The 17,765-nt window shown below is 47.6% G+C and overlaps 1 protein-coding gene across 1 annotated transcript; it reads right to left on the reverse strand.

Annotated features, from left to right (window-relative positions):
* Window positions 1–207: 207 nt before the first annotated feature.
* On the reverse strand, window positions 208–15,799 carry LOC119177181 (uncharacterized). The gene is made up of 3 exons (XM_037428583.2): window positions 15,666–15,799; window positions 13,366–13,515; window positions 208–695 (listed from the first exon to the last, which is right to left on the reverse strand). The coding sequence occupies exons 2-3, from the start codon at window positions 13,490–13,492 to the stop codon at window positions 346–348; spliced, it is 477 nt and encodes a 158-aa protein (XP_037284480.2). The 5' UTR covers window positions 13,493–13,515; window positions 15,666–15,799; the 3' UTR covers window positions 208–345.
* Window positions 15,800–17,765: the final 1,966 nt, after the last annotated feature.

Consider the following 17,765-nt stretch of genomic DNA (forward strand, 5'->3'; position numbering starts at 1 on the left):
TTAAGGCAAACCTTGCTAATGCAAATCGCCGTATTCGAGACAGTGACCCCCATTCATACACAACACCAGCCCACATGCTGCTTCGCGTTGCGGCAAAACCCTATAGCAGACGAGACAATTATGAGCGTTGCTTGCTAAAGCGTATCTGTATACATTGATAAAAACTGTTTCACTGGCAGTGAAAATAGTTCGCCATTTGTGAGGCAATGAAGAAAATACGAAACTAGTATAAGTAGCGCGTAAACATTGAACATACGGTATAGCTTATTTGTCGCCACGAGACTTGCGACGGAAATAGTGACCGCCGAGGCCATTGTCCACCAACTTGGCGCGCACATTTCGTCACTACTCCTGAGGGTGACGTTCTTGTTCCGTGGTGGGAGATGTCTGTCTTCTCGAAATCGGTACACTGTTCTCGTATGGCGGCCCAACTGGAGGTGTCACGTCGACTAGACTCTGTGGACCGTCGCTCGGAGGCAGTGGGTGGCGGCTGATCAGCCGTGCCTGGCCCGGATCATGAATCTGCTGCGGTGTTACTTCCTGCTGACTACCGCACGGACCACCGTCTTCCTCCGCCGGCACAGAAAACGGCATATCGCCTTCTGCCGCTTGCTGGCTAATCGCACAGTCTACATCCATGGTGAGTTCCTGTAGGGCTAAATGCCGCCAGAGGCCTAGCACCACGGGGTCGTTACCTGCATCGTAAGAGAAAGGACATAGATGAACTAAGAGCCCCGATGTTTCATAAGTGCTCGCAATGCAGGCATATATTGATCTACAGAGTCATTGCCTGCGCCGTTAGAGAAAGAACATTAAGCGACTCCTTAAGGCCTACGGTACACTCTATCGGGAGAGTGAACGACGTCATATGTCACGGACCCGTGTCACTGGTATAACTTGCAATCACCGCAAAAAAAAAAAAGTCTATTCGATCGAATTTCACGCGCACGCACATACATGTACGCTGGCACAGATGACGCATCAGTTCGAGCCATCTCCGATGCTGTCTTTTCAAATGTGCGTGAAACAGCGAACTTGTTTTCTCAACAAAAAAAAAAAAAGCGCTGGAACACGTTTATTAAGTTCGCTGCATTTTGTTGAAACTGAATTTTTATGACTGTGGAAGCAGTATTTCGATTTAGGGTGAGAATTTTCAAATTAAGTCTTGATAATCAGCTATAAAACAAACAGAGCCATAAGTTCGCAAATTCTTAAAGAGGTAGTGACACAAAAAGAGTCAGTTGTAGTTTTCTTGCGTTCAATGAAAATCTAAGCGCTCAAGAGTCCCTAAAATATATATGTTATATAAGCGTCGGTGCAACCCAAAGAAGTAATTAGAATGCGTTTCTCTAATGTTCATATCAGTTCCGACTGTACCATGACATCAGAGCATTGTATGAGCTCGTCACGGACTCGCGCAAACAATCTCATGACGTTTCCACACTTTCACCACACACCGTGGCTCCGTTGGTGACGTACAAGCGACCATTTTGGAAGTTTTGGTGGCTGACGTCATCAGAACCTGCCATAGTGCTGCGCGGAGTCACCAGAGTTGGTACCGTGGCCTGAAGTCCAGATAACGACAATGCCGGTAGCTGCGCCAAGGGAAAATCGACTTCAAACGTCAAAATAAAATATCTTGACAACATTTGCATGAGCTTCAAACTAGCCTACTCTGTATACAGGAGACTTGTATCGCACAATAAGTTCGCCTTCGAATAATGGTGTCAGTATCCATTTAAATCGGCACCAAAAAGCAATATCGCCGCTGAGTAAACCTAATATATTGAAACATCTTAGGCGAACCATTTCATATTCATTTGCGGCTTACGGGCTCAGTAGCAAAAGGTAGGCCCAATAACACACAGGTTATATATTTCAGCTAGATGTATAATTCGTAAACTTTGTCCGCTATAAATGTAGTTCACAGCTGTGATATAGTTCCTCGTATTATTGATCAGTTACAGAGTTCTAATTTCCATAGTTGCTTTCCTAAAGGTTTCCAGATATTCAGCAATCTTTAAGCAAAAGCTTAACGACTTAAATAATAATTTCGCTTTATCCTATGCGCACAAATTCTGTCTCACGTAGCTATAAAAAGAACCAATTTTTTTAAGTGGTTTACCGCAACTGAATAAAACCGGGATATCGTTTGCCGTCATTTGGCGCTAATTGCAGTATCTTATGTTGTGTCTAATTTATTATATAACCAAGAACAATTATGCAAATTGTTTATTATTCACTTCAGCTTCAAATCAGCTTCGTTGCGCTGTAAAGGGTATTCTGAAACGACCAAACCATTTTTTTTTTGGAGCAACGTATACACGACTACAATTTTTCCGGCGTTTAGATAAATCCGCGAAATACGGAATAAAACAACGTAACGGCGCTCTCCGGCTGCATAACAACTCTTTCAACGATGCTTCGAACGAACCAACCATGCGCGCGAAAAACCAATTTCTACGTTTTTAGAAAATCCCGAGATAAATCTCGTATTAATTATGCTCTGTGTAGTGTGCTTAGCTTTACTAAGAAATAATGACATTAGTAAAAATGGCAGTGGCTTAGCTCAGCCATGCCAGGATATACGTAGCGTTAGCAAAGGTTCAGCTGATTATTTTTCCTTTTCCATGTCTATACCACAGTGGCAAACGCCAGTCAGAGGCGCTATCAAGCGGCTCCAGCGCAGTGTCAGATGGCGACTGCACAGGGAAGGCGCGCGCGTCGGCGTCCATGTCTACCAAGGCTATGACGGCACTCCTCTGGAAAGCGCACACCGGCGGCGGCGAGTCGCGCGCGGCCGCGGCCGAGTGGGAGGGAGGTGCCGGCTCCGGTGTGTGACACCACTGATCGTCTGCGCAGCGCATCGAATTGCGCACACACCGGTGGCGAGCCGCGCGCGGTGGCGGCGGAGTATCATTGCGCATGCGCAGACCAGTGCCACGCGAAATTGGCTCAGCGAGGCCAGTGTAGCGAACGCTACAAAAAGCCACAGCTTTGCCGCAAAGGCGAAGCAATAAACGCGATAGCAACAAAATGGAAGGTCACGCGCAGAATGACAAGCAGATCGAAATGTGCCCCACGTTTCTCACGCACAAATGACGCACGAAACGTACTCATAGGTACAGATGAACGCGAATAAGCGTCTCAGTTGTTACTTCGCTGTGTCTGAAAAGCGAGTCCTTTTCGCAAACGGAGGCTGTGCAACAATTGCAGTGACCTTTGTGCGCCCCGTAACTACAATGGAATCGTTCCAGTGCAAGCCCAACGCAGCCAATGCGTATAATCCTCCCCACCGGGAGATGAGGGTGCGCGAGAGATCGTCCACTCTACTCCCCTTCTCTCCTCTCTGCGGGCCAAAGTACGCGTGAAAGATGAGAGCCGCCGCGCGCTTATTGCGCCATCTTGCTGATAATGCTGAAAACACAATAGTCCCCCCCCCCTCGAGATGCCCGCCAACAGCGGTAAGTGGTAAGTATAGCTAGGCGTTCGAACGCTGAAAAAGGTACCGCTCGGTGACTCAGTGGTTGACGTCTCGCATTCATGACGCCGAGGTCCCACGTCTGATTCCGCGCCCCGGAGTATTTGTCTGGTTTTTTTCTTTCTTGGGTTTCCATATATTTAGACACGTATACGGTGCATGACATCGACGCTGACGCCGGCGGTGAAATCCAACCGAGAGTGTCCATATAATCGCTATCGCAATAAAAGAGTTGAGCCACTACGTTTAACAAACCTAAGGCAGCGCCTCCTGCGCCGCGCAGCAGCCAGTCTCACACATGCAGAAGTGGCTCTTGCATGACACGGAAGTGACGTCACTTTTAAGAGAGAGAGAGAGAGAGATAAAGATGCAAGGAAAGGCAGGGAGGTTAACCAGACGCACATCCGGTTTGCTACCCTGCACTGGGGAAGGAGTAAAGGGGAGAAAAGAGGTTGCAGAGAGATGGGAAGGTACACACAATCACAAGCACACTCGGGGAGCACACACAGTCTACAGGCGGTCGCTCAGGTTTGTTGACTTTAGGTAAATTAGCAGTGCTTTAGTTGCTTTCTGCGCAACTGAGGCAGAACGTCACTTTTAAAAACTAGATTAAAGCTATTGAAATGTATAAATTATGTTGTATAATGCATTAAACCTACACAAATGTTACTAAATAAGTGTTTGACGAGTCAGTTAACATTTATTTGTAAGCATTTTAAATCTGGGGGGGCACCATGGGGCACTGCGGCTGCGAAAGGTATCAGTGAAAATGACGGTAGCTGCGATATGTGGTGGTGATAACAACTTTATTGCAAACTGGCAAATTCGTGGCCTGTGACTATGCCGCCCCCGAGAAGTACCGGAGACCCTGTATCCTCGCTGCCTAATGGGCTTGCTGGATGGCCCACCGTTGATCCTGGACGTTGGAGTTGCGCAGCGCGGCCGTCCACTGCGCCGCAGCTTTATCTGGTGTGCGCCATGAAGTTCCGCAGTATGAAGCACCGAATACTGCTGTTGGAATTTTTCGGATTGCTATGTCAAAACGTGTTGTCGCAGGTGAAAGTGTCCTTGCTGCCGAGTAACGCACTTTGATTGTCGCGAAAGGCAAGTTCGCCGATGAAATGAATGTTTTTACACAGTCCACGTGGGAATATCCGGTTGAAAATGAAACCGGCTGCAAAGTGTTTTTTTACGCAGCTTAATTGTGATCTCTGAAGGCCAGAGCTCCCGCATTGCAAGCCTTTTCGCTAAGGGTGAACCCGTGCGGCCCGTTACATCATTTGGTAAATAAATGCTGCCATGCTGCCACAGACCATGAGTGTTATACAGCAAGACAGGCAAACTGTTCGGCACTGTTTTGTAGGTAAGTGGGCTAACGCAGTAGGAAGTTGCCCTTGGGCATAGTTTATGAAGTGCTGATCGCCTAGATCATTACGGTGTCCCGTCAGTACCTCGTCAGGTGGTGACGGTACGCTGAGCGACATAATAGGTTTCCTGTTGCATATTCAGCGTAGCTACGGTGCAGTGAGCATTTGTCATCAGAACTTTGATAAACCGTGCAGATCAACATTGTTGGCGCGTGTACCGGATAAACCGATGCAGCCAGCTACATTTGAGTTTAGCGTGTCCTCCTCCGTCTCACCGATGAGGACGATTAGTTGATTGATGATATGTGGAGTCCCAAAATCACCGCTGGATGGATGCCGGTCATGAACCGATTAAACCGCCGAGCGTGCAAGAAAGAGTTCCACCATTATCCCACTGGTTTACTTGGCCAGTTGAGGTAGGAACTATGCAGAATTGGCTGGGTGATTTGGTAAGCACCTGTAATCTAACTTCGAGGAGGCCTCAGCATGGGACGGCTTTCCTTGTAAGTGGTTTTGATGACGTACCGCTATGGCCGGGGGAACTTGCAAGCCCCTCTAATCCAGCCGATTGGGAGGCCGTGGTACGGGTTTTGGAATCTCACTGCTGGTTTGGTGATGATTTAAATTCATTCGTGGTTCAGAGGTGCCGGGACGGTATGGGTTGTCGCGTGCCCATGTAATCCAGCCCAGTAGGAGCCGCGACCTTTCGAGCCACTGAGCCCCCTCCACCTCCACATGGTGCGTCACGGGTAACGTGAGGGTGTCCTGAGATACCCAAGCAGCTAAGAGGGGGAGCTCAAGCTGCTGACCTGGAATCGTCGGGTAAGTGGCTGTAGTGAGGGGACAACAAAGTGGACCTACATGATTCTTCATGTACCCTCCGCACCCGGCAAACTAAGCGCGTGCTGCCGACCCCCTCCTGCTGCGCTACGGGGGATGTGCCCCAAAGGCCCACTGGTCTGAGTCCGCTAAGCAGTGCGTTGGTTTCCACCACGTTTCTGCGAGTGGTGACGCTGGACGATATGGAGATGTCTGTCCAGTCTTGCTGCGCCGCTCCGAAGGAGCGGCGCAGCAAGACTGGCCAGGGGAGAGTACTCCTGGCGGCTTTGGCCCAGCTGAGCCCGAACAATCGGATTAGTCAGTTTCACACATGCTCGTGATGGCGAGCCATGTCTGACCCGGGGGGCTCACCATTCGTCTACGCCTCCCGGTATACCACCCGCTTCAAGTGCGTTTATAGCATCACAAAGGTGCTGCGCACAGCGGACTCGCATAAGGGGTGAACCCCGTACCGTAATGATGCTGGCTGATGGGAATACGACACAGCATGCATTACCCTTTCTTTCACTGTTGTGGTGGGACAAAATTGACTCACCCAACCATCCCAGGCCTTGTGCCTCGGGGAAAATGTCGTCAGAAGCAAGTGTAGGTCTCCACCGAGAAGTGAGGGCTTCGTGCTAGCGATTGGGGAGGCCGATAGTGAGTGGGTGTGTTCTTGCGCGCGTGAGTGCGCGGGTATGTGTGTGCGCTTTTGTATGGGTTATAGTGCGTCCGCGCCGTGTGTGTGTGTGTTGTTCTGTGCGTGAGTGCGTGCGAATGTGTGTGCATGTGCGAGCGAGCGCTCGTCTGCCTGTGTGGGCGCGCTTGTGTGTATGGGCGAGTGCACGTGGGCGTGGTTGTGCGTTATTTTGTGCGCGAGTGCGTGTAAATGTGTGCGTAGGAGCGCGCGTGCATGTGCGTGAGCTCTTCCATGCGCGTGCGTGTGGGTGACTTCACGCACACGCGCGTTTTTTTTTTTGTGCGTGCGAACGTGTGCGAGAGCGTGCGCATGCATGTGCGCTCTTTCGTGCGTGAGTGTGAGCAAATATGTGTGTATGTGAGCGCGCTAGTCTGTCTGCATGTGGTGTGTGTGTTCATTTGTGCGTGTTCGTTGTGCGTACGTGTTTTTGTGAGTTCGTTTTTGTCAATACACTTTTCCACGCGTGAAAAAACTCACCTTCTACGCATACCTCAAACGTTAAGCGTCGCCTGTGTCGGTATGCAAGTTAACGCTGCCCTCAGCCATCACTTTCCACAGAGTTACAAAACGCGCGCCACACCAGACTACTTCGCGTGGGAGCGCATTTGCAGGAAGCTCCGCTCCCGCAGCTTCCAATCTCTTCATTGCCGAAAAAAGTTGTCTGCAAGTAAAGGAAGGTAAGCTTGCGTATTGAAGGCCTCAGTACCCTAAGGTATCTTCGCCAGGCCCCAAGGTGCAGCTCAGCTATCCGTCGGACCGTTTCCCTCTTCTGGAAGCGGTCAACAAAACAATTTTAAATAAATCAATCAGGTGAGTTCGCTCTCCTGTGTTCTTTCTACTCATGTGCTGCACCGGAGGGCACCAAAATTTTCTGGAAAACTGGCTCGCCGATGTGTTCGCTTCGGTCACTATCATCACGACAGGAGCCGAGGCGCGACTAAAAAGAAAGCATATAGCACCAGCCGCCATTCATTCTTCTATTTGTTTTATTTAAGGCGTTTGGGGGCGAGGAAAGATAAGGTGCACAGCTAACCCATGGCCTGCGGTTTCCATAAAGCGAAATCTTGAATCTCCGCAAACCATCCCGCATAGACAGCAAAGGAAAGGATGGGTAGTAGGCGCGCGCCGCCTTTTGCGATTACGCTGTAGTGGCTAGAAAGGTTTTGCTAGTGTCGTGAACGAGGCGGCAAAGCTGTAAAATGTTACGATACAGCCTTCGGAGGGCGCCACCGCTGGCTGGCGCGCAACATTTACGCGTATGAGTCCACGCTCTCAGGCGTTTCTCGTTTTTAAAGGGCCACTCACGAGGCTCCCAAAATGCAAAAAAAAAAAGAGCGCAATATTCTTTCCTGATATTTCCCGTCCTTCTTGGCGCACTACTGTGACGTAGACAGTAGTTCCCGTGACGTAGACAGTAGTTCCCGTGACGTCTACAGCGTACAAGCATGCCCTCAATTCGTTGATATACGCGAAAAAAGCACATGTGATTTGTCTCCTGCACAGCTTTGCCATGCAGCCAACCATTCGTTGTTCTTTGTTTCGCATGAATATTGTGCACAATCAACCAATTGAACTTCTTTTTTGTGTGTTTACAACTGCGCAAGCGGCAACAACAGTGTGCAGCCGAGAAGTGCGAAATCCTGGTAGGCTCCAGCGCTTAGTGCTGGTATGTTTCACGTGCATTCAAGAACTAAAGGGGTGAGGAGGATGCATCGTGTGCATGAAGGAGAGGACAAAATCACCCCCTCGCCTTTAAATGGCTGAGTCGGGCCAATTATGGGTACGATCTCGTTTGTAGAATGCGAAAGGCTACCTTTTGCGTGCGTTCAAGCTTTGCATGTAGTAATGGGTATCGGATTCTATCGTTTCGGTAGTATGAAGTAATTTCGTGAAAGGTGAGTAAAGGATCGTTAAACTGTACGTCTGGGCCCAGCTCTACGGTGGCTGTTTGATCGTCGCGGCGGGTCAGTTCTCGTGCTCGATCATGAGCCATTTCGTTGAGGTTGGGTTGCAGTGGGTGGCCCTCTTTGCCCATGTGGCCAGGAAGCCCAGAGAGGTAGGGCAAGCCCATCCATTTGCGTGTTTGTGGAATGTGGGCTGCTTCTCGAGCGATGTTGCCGCTTTCGTGAGCCCGAATGAAGTGAGCCCGAGAGTCTGTGTTACCGCTTTCGTGAGCCCGAGAGTCTGTGAAGGCATGGGTGTGTGAGGGGTCGACCATCGGTAAAGCTATAGCAACCTGCTCGGCCATGGCCCTTGTTGCTAGCCTAACCGAGGCGGCTGAGCGTATACGGTTCCGTCGTCACCTACTACCGCTAGTACGAAGGTGGAGGAGTTATTGTATTGCGCCGCATCGACGAAGACGGTAGAGTTGCGATTCGCAGCGGTGCGCTTGAGGAACACGCGAGCGCGGGTCAGTTGTCTGCCCTTGTTGTGTTGCAGGTGAACATTTCGCGGAAATGGGTTTACCATGTAGGTAGCGTGGACAGCTCCTCTGGGGAGGGTTACTGCACATTCAAGGTAGGAATGCGGGGACATGCCAGCCTCGCTTAGAAGTTGGCGGCCTGCCTTAGAAGAGGAGAGGCGGACCACTTGGGCCGTGGTCTGGGCCTCGATCACTTCACCGATGTTGTGCATGCCCAGTTGGTCGAGGCGGGAAGTACTCGTGTTTTGAGGTAAACCAAGTACTTGTTTAATGCTTTGGCGCATGAGCGTGTTTAGTTTTATCTTTCCTACCTTCGTCCAGTTGTGGGCAGAGGCGACGTAATTGATGTGGCTGAGAAGGAACGCGTGGATATGCTGCGATTTTTTATGTTTCGCTCATTCATCTGCTGCGCTAGATGCGTTGCGCGCTAATATTATTATTGCGCGCGTCTAAATACTATATGTGGAACTTCGGGAATTCGAGCTGGAATAACGAATGACGTACATGAAAGGAGATGTTCTTCGCCTTAATGGTAGGTGCATGATTGCACCGCTTTTTTGTTTCGACCGTCCAGGGAATCACACCTTTCTATTACAGTTTTATAATACACAGTGTCCGCATCTCTAATTTGCCCTAATAATGCTAACCTGTCGTGCCTTCAAGATGCACGCACGCATACACACACACACACACACACACACTAACATATTCACCCACGAAGTATAAAAGTGAATAGTGATGTCTGCAGCTGTCGACCACTCAGCCGCAATCAGCAGCCGAGTGACCCGACAGTCAAGATCAATACGCTCTGCAACACTTTCACGCGTGAAACATTCGTTTACTTGTTGAGATGCGTGCCTACAAACTCATAACTAGCAGCATTCGTGAACGATTTAGCGCATGTGGAGGCAATTCCAGCCCAAAGTGTCTTTACTCGAGAGCAAAAAGCCGCGAAGCCGTGCGCTTCCAGTGCGCGCTTTGAGGGGTGAGCCAAATAATGGCGACGGCTGTAGCAGACGACGCACTTGTTTCCTCTCTGAACGGAGCAGAGGTGAACAAGCGCATTGAGGCACTCTACAAAATTTGACACGCGTTCCCGTGGTCCGCAATATTTTACATCCGCATTGCGTATACTGAATTCTAGTTGCAGAGAGTTGAGCAGGCCGAATACGACATCGTTTCATTCTGGCATTTCGCCCCACAGCGGTGGTCTAGTGGCTAAGGTACACGGCAGCTGACCCGCAGGTCGCGGGTTTGAATCCCAGCCGCGGCGGCTGCATTTCTGATGGAGGATGAAATGTTGTAGGCCCGTGTGCTCAGATTTGGGTGGACGTTAAAGTACCCCAGGTGGTCGAAATTTCCCGGAGCTCTCCGCTACGGCGTCTCTCATAATCGTATGGTGGTTTTGGGACGTTAAACCCCATATATCAATCAAATCAATCGATCAATCATTCCGTCATTTCTTCCAAAAAGGATAAAAAACGGATCCGCATTGGTTAAAAAAACAGCAGCTGGAGCCACTTTCAACTTGTTCGCGCTCATGTGCAGGACTGAGCATTAGTAATAGGTAATGTGAATAACATTCAAAAGCTCGACTACTACAATTTGAAATGTTAATTTACAACGGTAGTGAATCTAACGTTCCTGCGCTGAAATGAAGCATCCACGGGCACAACATTGTAGGAGATTATATAGCTCTCAGAATACCTGAAACTTGTCCTTCACCATCTTAATTGATGTCTTAATTTTGCATATTTATACAGTAGGGCGCTATTGGAGCCACCAAGTGCATCAAATTACTGACAGAAAGTGGTTAGATCATACTCGCCTTTTTATTTTCTGATATGCTAGCGACGCCCCAATAAGGACTTAATTTTCTGTCATCTGACGCTGCCCGTTTCGCTGAGTTGCCGGCAAACTTCGCTAGGAAAGCTATGTTATAGCGAATGTGTACCGGAGCAAAGACACAACATATTGCTATTTGTGCAATAAATATACACTCGCCAAGGCAAAAGTAAAATCGAAGAAGCTCTGAAGTTTCGAGCCTTTTACGAGTCCCAATGAAAATGTTATGAAAATGTTAGCATGGGCATGCTGCTATTTATAGCTATAGGGTGGCGCAGCGTGCGGGTGTATATCTCAGGTAGATTGCCCTCTGTCCTGTTTATCGTGCAGCTAGTCGACTGAATGTAAAACGATTCCGAAAGCGGACGGGCGGATAAATTAAATGTCTTTCCGTTGCGATGATAGCTGCTCCGTCCAAGTCAATACTGTGGCCTGTTTGTGGTGTTCCGCCAAGGCGTTCGCAGTTGTATGGCCCTTGGCAACGTCGTTTTTGTGTTGTATCTAACGGCGTTCGAAATTCCCGCTCTCGTCAATATTCGACACATCATAATCCCCGTATGGTATCCTATATACAACTCTCGGAAAGTCCGTGCGCTCCCGAGGATCCTTTCCGTGAACAAGCTGTCGTAGTTTTCCAGTAGGCACGTGGGCTATTAGAACACCATAGCCTTTGAAAATTCGTACAAGAGCTTCACTGGTTCCCGCTGCGTACTGAATCGCTGCACGTTTTGCCCCTCCTGTTTCAATCGCCGTTTCACGGCGGGATATGGGTGCATTGCGCTCCTGACTAATAATATTAATAATAATAATAATAATAATAATAATAATAATAATAATAATAATAATAATAATATATGTGGTTTTATATTCGATTATGTCTGACCAACGTTTCCACGCTTCATGGCATAGAAGCCTGACATTGTCATAAAGTTACTGCTATCATTCAAAAAAAAGGCGGAGAGGGGAGGATGTCACAGAATACGTATAACAGCAGCCACACCCTCCTTTTGGGACATTTTGCTACAACGAATAACGTCCCATGACTACATTATAGCGGTATTAGTAGGAAAATTTCACTTAATAACGCATGGAGGAAATAAGTGTAAATTTAAGAGCTCGTTTTCTTTGTTAGGCACAATATGAATGAGAACAAAAAATGATGCTAATTAAAGCAAAAGGGACGTTATTAGAAGTCACTGTAAAGTAAATCTGAAGGAGCGTCATTCGGTGTCGCCTGTTGCTGTTACGATGACTGTGGAGCACTCTTTTTGCTTGTTCGCATCACGTAGCACATCTTATCACGAGCTAGCAGCTGACAATGGCAGCTGATGGCTATTGCCACTGTCATCAGCTGGCAGGTGACGCGGTGATACAAACAGCAAAAATTTGAACTAGCGACTTGCAGCAATAAGCCAGCACTATTACAGCTTTTAGACAGATATCAACAGCAGCAGAAGCAGCAGCAGCAGCAGCCTGACTTCGTTCACTGCAGCACAAAAGCCTTGCCCATGTTCTGCCAGTCGGCTCCTTCCTTGCTGCCATTAGCAGCAGCAAGGACAGGACCGAGCCGGCTCTATTACATTATATGCACTATTACATTATATGGACAACACAAGCGGACTATTAACGCGGTGTCCATATATGGCAATAGCCTTAAAAGCAGCCTGCTCTTCGAGGCGCGAGCTGGGGCCCTGCGCACCTTGGAGCACCAGCGGACTATTTATAGTGATCAGCGGGATGTGTTGTGTGGAGTCTGTGAGTGTGCGTACGAAACAATCGAACACATTGTGATGCACTGCAAGGAAATCGAACCCCAATGCAGAGGAGACACTCCGTTGCATATCGCACTGGGTTTCGAGGGTGAACGTGTGGAGAGAGGAGCGGTGGAGCGCACTAAGCGGCGCTTGGAAAGATGGAGAATATTCCGAGGTTGTTGTGTCTCTTCCGAGGTTGTTGTAAATTGCTTTCGCTTTCTGCAGATTAATTTTAAGACCTACGTAGCTTTCTGTTCTTCTTGTATAATTCAATTATCATTCATTGCAATTCGCCCTTGATTTACTCAGCAATGCAATGTAATCAGCGAAGCGCAGGTTACTAAGGTATTCTCCATCAACTCCTATCTCTAACTATTCCCATTCTAGGCCTCTGAAGATCTCCTGTATGCACGTGGTAAATAGCATTGAAGAGGTCCTATCCCTTGTTTTACACCCCTATTTATCGTTACTCACCATATTCATGAGATCTGACAGACAATAATGCCAAGGGGATATTATTTGAGGGGCTCCGCACCTCGCTCAATGCGCAGCATGCACTTTAAATCTGATTTTTAATATGTTCTAGGCTATATTTGCCCTCGATATTTCGCAGATGTTGTGTATGTCTCTAGATAAATCTACCACACTCCTTCTCTCGCTTTCGAAATCTTGTGTCAGTGCTACTTTAGTTTGGCGCACTTTTTAGAACAACAAATGCTGAGTTTATAGCTAGTCACGTATATCTGGACGTGAGGTCCACACTCAGAGGCCCCTCCTCTTGGCCTCATTTATGCGACGAATGCAGAGAAGGTATAGCCTATCAATAAGCGAGCCCGTTGCTCTCTTAGTGATAAGCGTATTCCTTTCTTAGTATCCATGTTTTAAAGCACCCGGCAGGTGGAGATCACTTAGTGCTGCCGCCGTCACTGCGAGTGCCGAAGTGGCAAAACAAGACAGATCAATGCCTGTTGGCGCACCTGGCAGCTGCTCCTGCTCGACGAGAAACCGCAGGGCCTCCTGGGCGCAGGCTCGGTATCCCGCGATGGCCCAGTCCAGCTGGCTGCCATCGTCGCTGCTGTTGCTGCTGCAACCAGGCGTCGGCATGCCCCGCGCTACGTGGCGCCGTCCTGCACAGGCACACAATGGTCGACATAACACACTGCCTATAAAACCACTATTCGGCACTAAACTCCACCTTGTTTTCATATGGACCTCCAATGTTTTGTGTGATTGTTCTCCCTTCCTGCAATCAGTCCGTGCGAGATGGAAGTAACAAAGACCTCAAGTTTTCTCTCCTTAGCCTGTTTATATTCGTGTGAGACAACCCAGAAATAAATTTTCCTCACGAATACGCACACTGCATTTAACACTCAGTTTAGGCATGTCGAAGCGAGTGCGACGATAAACACACCACAGCTTTTACGTAGGGCACGAGTGAATCAAGAAGTAGCAGAAAAAAAAAACAACGTTTTAGCATAACAACATTGTTTTATTATCGCTTACAGGTGCATTTCAGAGTGTCATTATCATTATTGTACAAGTGCCATACGACTCCTTGTAAACTCATAACACGCCATCAGCTTCCGACAGGCCTGTTTAGCCAATGGAAGATGAAGCGTCTGTACAATTAACAAACTCTACGCTTATGCATTACTTCAAAGAGGACTATGTGCGGTGACAGAAACAAAAATTACAAAGACGGAAAAAAAACGAGAAAGGCTAAAGAAAAAATTCACTACACGAGTGCTTTTTTAAGTATCGCGGTACATGCCACTTGCAATGCACCATCCTCCCATTTCTGTAGAGGCTATTTATTTAGGGTTATAAGACACACAACAGAATGGTAGAAATTAATGCAAGCAAATTGTAAAAGTAAGCAGCTGCGAAGTTTTGAAGCACTGAAATTTGTTGTTGTTTATAATACTGTATTCATTCAGTGTAAGAATGCATGTGTTTCGAACAAAGCCGTCATAGTTTAGCGTCATCGTTACGTGGACATGCGATGCTTTGCTAACACCAGTGGCGTAAATACAGCAACATCCCAAGGGTGGAAACACATGCGGCCATTTTGTTTTCATAATTATAGATTTTATACTTAATTGTGTAAAAATAAAGTCATGTCTAAAAATAAATTGCAGCGAGCATAAGCCTCAGCGCGGGTCTAGGGAGCTTAATCCAACAGCAATGAGTAGTCAAGAGTAGAAATGTACGTTGGTGAAGTACACTTTTGAATGAGTTAAATTCATAAATAGTACAGGGCATATTTGTATTAAATGAGTCATTCGGGTTAAACAATTATGTGTAAATTCTACCACATTGAGTACAGCTTTTCTTTCATACACCATCGTGCATACGTTTTAGGAATATCCTAGTGGTGTAATGAATCTTGCTGTATTTAGCTGTCCAGCAATTCAAATGTGGTGCTCGAAAGCTAAATATCAAGGATCCCAGCCGACCAAAAGGTGAGAGGGGTGAGGAGCACCCCCCTGACCCCTCTGCAGCCATGATTTACACCACCCATTAACATTAAATGTGAAGACATACACACACATGCTAAGCAGGTCCACATTTTTACCACGCGAGCATAGATCAATAGTTTCACACGCACAACAACGCGTTCAGTGTACCCACGCCACTGTCAGTGTGAGATGAAGCTTCTCAGTGAATGGCTTGCAAATATGCACCAAGCCGCAGGAAAACAAAGCACGCTGTATTGCACATGCTGATTGTCCTTCCCCCCTTATCTTCTGCCGATCACTCACCCCGTTTCTTGCGTAATGATAAAAAAGATAAGCCAGTATTCAAGAAACCAACCTTATTCTCGCATCTTAGAAGTGTGGCTGCTTGGGCTAGTTGGTATGGCATGACGTGTCTTTCGTGTCCTTCTTGTCTCTGTGTCGTCGTTTTGTTCTCGCGTTATAACTATCGTCTTATTCTCGCGTTTTACTTTTGTTTCAGTAGTCTCTACGAGCATTATAATTGCACACAAAATGGTAACAGGGTAAATAATAACTACAACATTTGTTCATGAGTACTGGTCTACTTTATCTATCAAGCACACTAAAGGCACAAAACTGATAAGGAAAACGCGAAATAAGGATGAGGTTAGCTTGTGAATACGGGCCATAAGTAAACTAGCTCACGCCAAACTGTTATTATGCGTGCTATAAGCAACAGCTGTCTTGAACCTTTTCTTTTGTCTAACAGCCAATAATGTGGCGAAGTCAATGAGGTGACAATCTCGAATGTCCAGAGATATCAAACGACGAGTACGTACCAAAGACCTTAGCATGGGTATCCCGTAGAGGCGAGGGGTTCGCACAACGCTCTCTCCGCGCACTGCTGGCATTCCGAGGCGTGATCTATGCGTCCCGTCGCCGAAGCTGTCAGCAGCGCACTCGTAACGCAAGCCTGCGTTAGCGGGTGCGCGCGGAGCCGACGAATTCGCGGAGCACGACGCGCATCGTGCGCCGGGCCACTGACAAATAACCGGCGGAGAGTGAGCGGCGCGCGCTCCAAGTTATGGGGGAGAGGAGGAGGCCGACGCGGGCGCCCAACCATCTGCCGGCGCGTGCATTGAGCCGCCGCACGCGCCGGCTGCACGTGCCGGCTGCTTCCTTTCATGGGCCACGGGCGGGGAGCGGCCTCCAGATGTTCCATCCGGCCTAGGAAGGACACCCCCACCGAAGGAGGCACGCTCCCGTTTACGCACTCCCCACTCAGGCTGGTCGCGTGCGGCAGATCGCCAGGTGGTCGCCTCCTCTGCGCAGGGGCAGACGCTCACTGGAGTGCCGCCACCGGACAGCGATTAGGGACGGACAATCCTCCCTCTGCCTGTCTCAGGTGCATATCAAGAAGTTCTTAGGGTATTTCTTCAAGACTCTTGGAAATCAGATTGCAGCGTCGTCATCGCTCGTGAATAAACGGAATCTGGTGCTGTTCGTGAATGTCCAATGAGCAGCACGACTCCCTGCTATCATTTTATGTGTAAGGGCAGTCCTGGCGTCGGTTAATGGCAAACAAAAAAAAGTCAGTCAGACTTGTATAATCATATTGGGCTCCTCATTAAACTATCAATTATCAATGCTCGGAGGACCTATCTTCTTTGCTTAATTACAGCAGTAAGAATTTGTTCGAACACTTTATAGAAGATACAAATCCAATGAGACTCAATTGTCGTTTGGCTTGATCAAATTTTATCGCGGAATGTACATATTTATTAAAGTTGCCTGCCAGTGCACGGGCGCATCTTATCAGTAAAAAATTTTAAACAAAGGTTCTCTGCACCAAATCGCCAAGTACGTTTTATTTATTTAATCACTTCCTGTTCCGACGCTCTATTTTCCCTGCAGAAAGGTTTGTATTTATAAGTTGCTATAAGAATCGGTTATGAAATGGAAGAACAAAAAAAGTGACAAAAAGACACCACACACGCTTAGTCCCAGCAAATCTTTTACACTAAATAAAATAACACTAAAAAGCAATAACTAAGGTGCTTGTATAGTTTGTTGATTGATTGATTGTTGGGGTTTAACGTCCCAAACCTAGTATAGTCTCTGTGTGAGTATGTGTGTATGTAATTCTATGCATGCCTAGCTTTATTTCATAACCGGAAACCAAAAGATCTAATCTGCCTGAAGAAAGCAACACCTCCTAAATTTCTTCAGGCCTGCGCCTCACGTGACATGAGGTCAGCTACGTCATCACTCGCCGTCCGACCGGTCCTGCGGGAGCGCGCCGCTTCTGGCACTCCTCTGGCAGTGAACCAGTTGTATCTCAGCAATATTGTTTTCTCTCGCGTCGGAATGTCTTCAAAGGGTATCGTTAATTATAAGAAACTTGACAAGCGTAGAAACTTCCTGTAGTAAGAGTTAGTTTATTCAACATGTACGCACGAAACAGGGGCACGAAACAATGATCAAAAACACAAATAAATGAGCATACTAATGAAAATAACAAATGATACATGAGCACTTTATTTTGGAGCAACAGCTTTCAATTTCCGTGCTTTTGCGACAGCTTGGGCATCGGCTTTAGCAACAGCGGCTGCGTCATTCCTCTCTTTGCAATAATTATTTAGCAGAACATTTGTTGCACATTTTATCAACATATTTATCACCAAATCTGGTTCGTGCCCATTCGCACAAGTCACCAGTTCCTCAAATGCTGGCAAGCCCTCCTTCACAAGCTGTTGAACAATACATCTGTGATTTCGTGCCTGCAGAAAGCACGCGGCATTTTTTTTTTTTCATTCTGCAGCAACTTTGCAACAACTACTTCAGTGTGCATCACTACTGTCACAACACACGCGTTCGGAAATTTCAAGCCACCTCGATTGAGACTTGCTATTAAAGAATTAGCATCCCCATCGCACTCA

The sequence above is a fragment of the Rhipicephalus microplus genome, chromosome X (genome assembly GCF_043290135.1).
Source record: "Rhipicephalus microplus isolate Deutch F79 chromosome X, USDA_Rmic, whole genome shotgun sequence".
NCBI classification, from domain to species: Eukaryota; Metazoa; Arthropoda; class Arachnida; order Ixodida; family Ixodidae; genus Rhipicephalus; species Rhipicephalus microplus.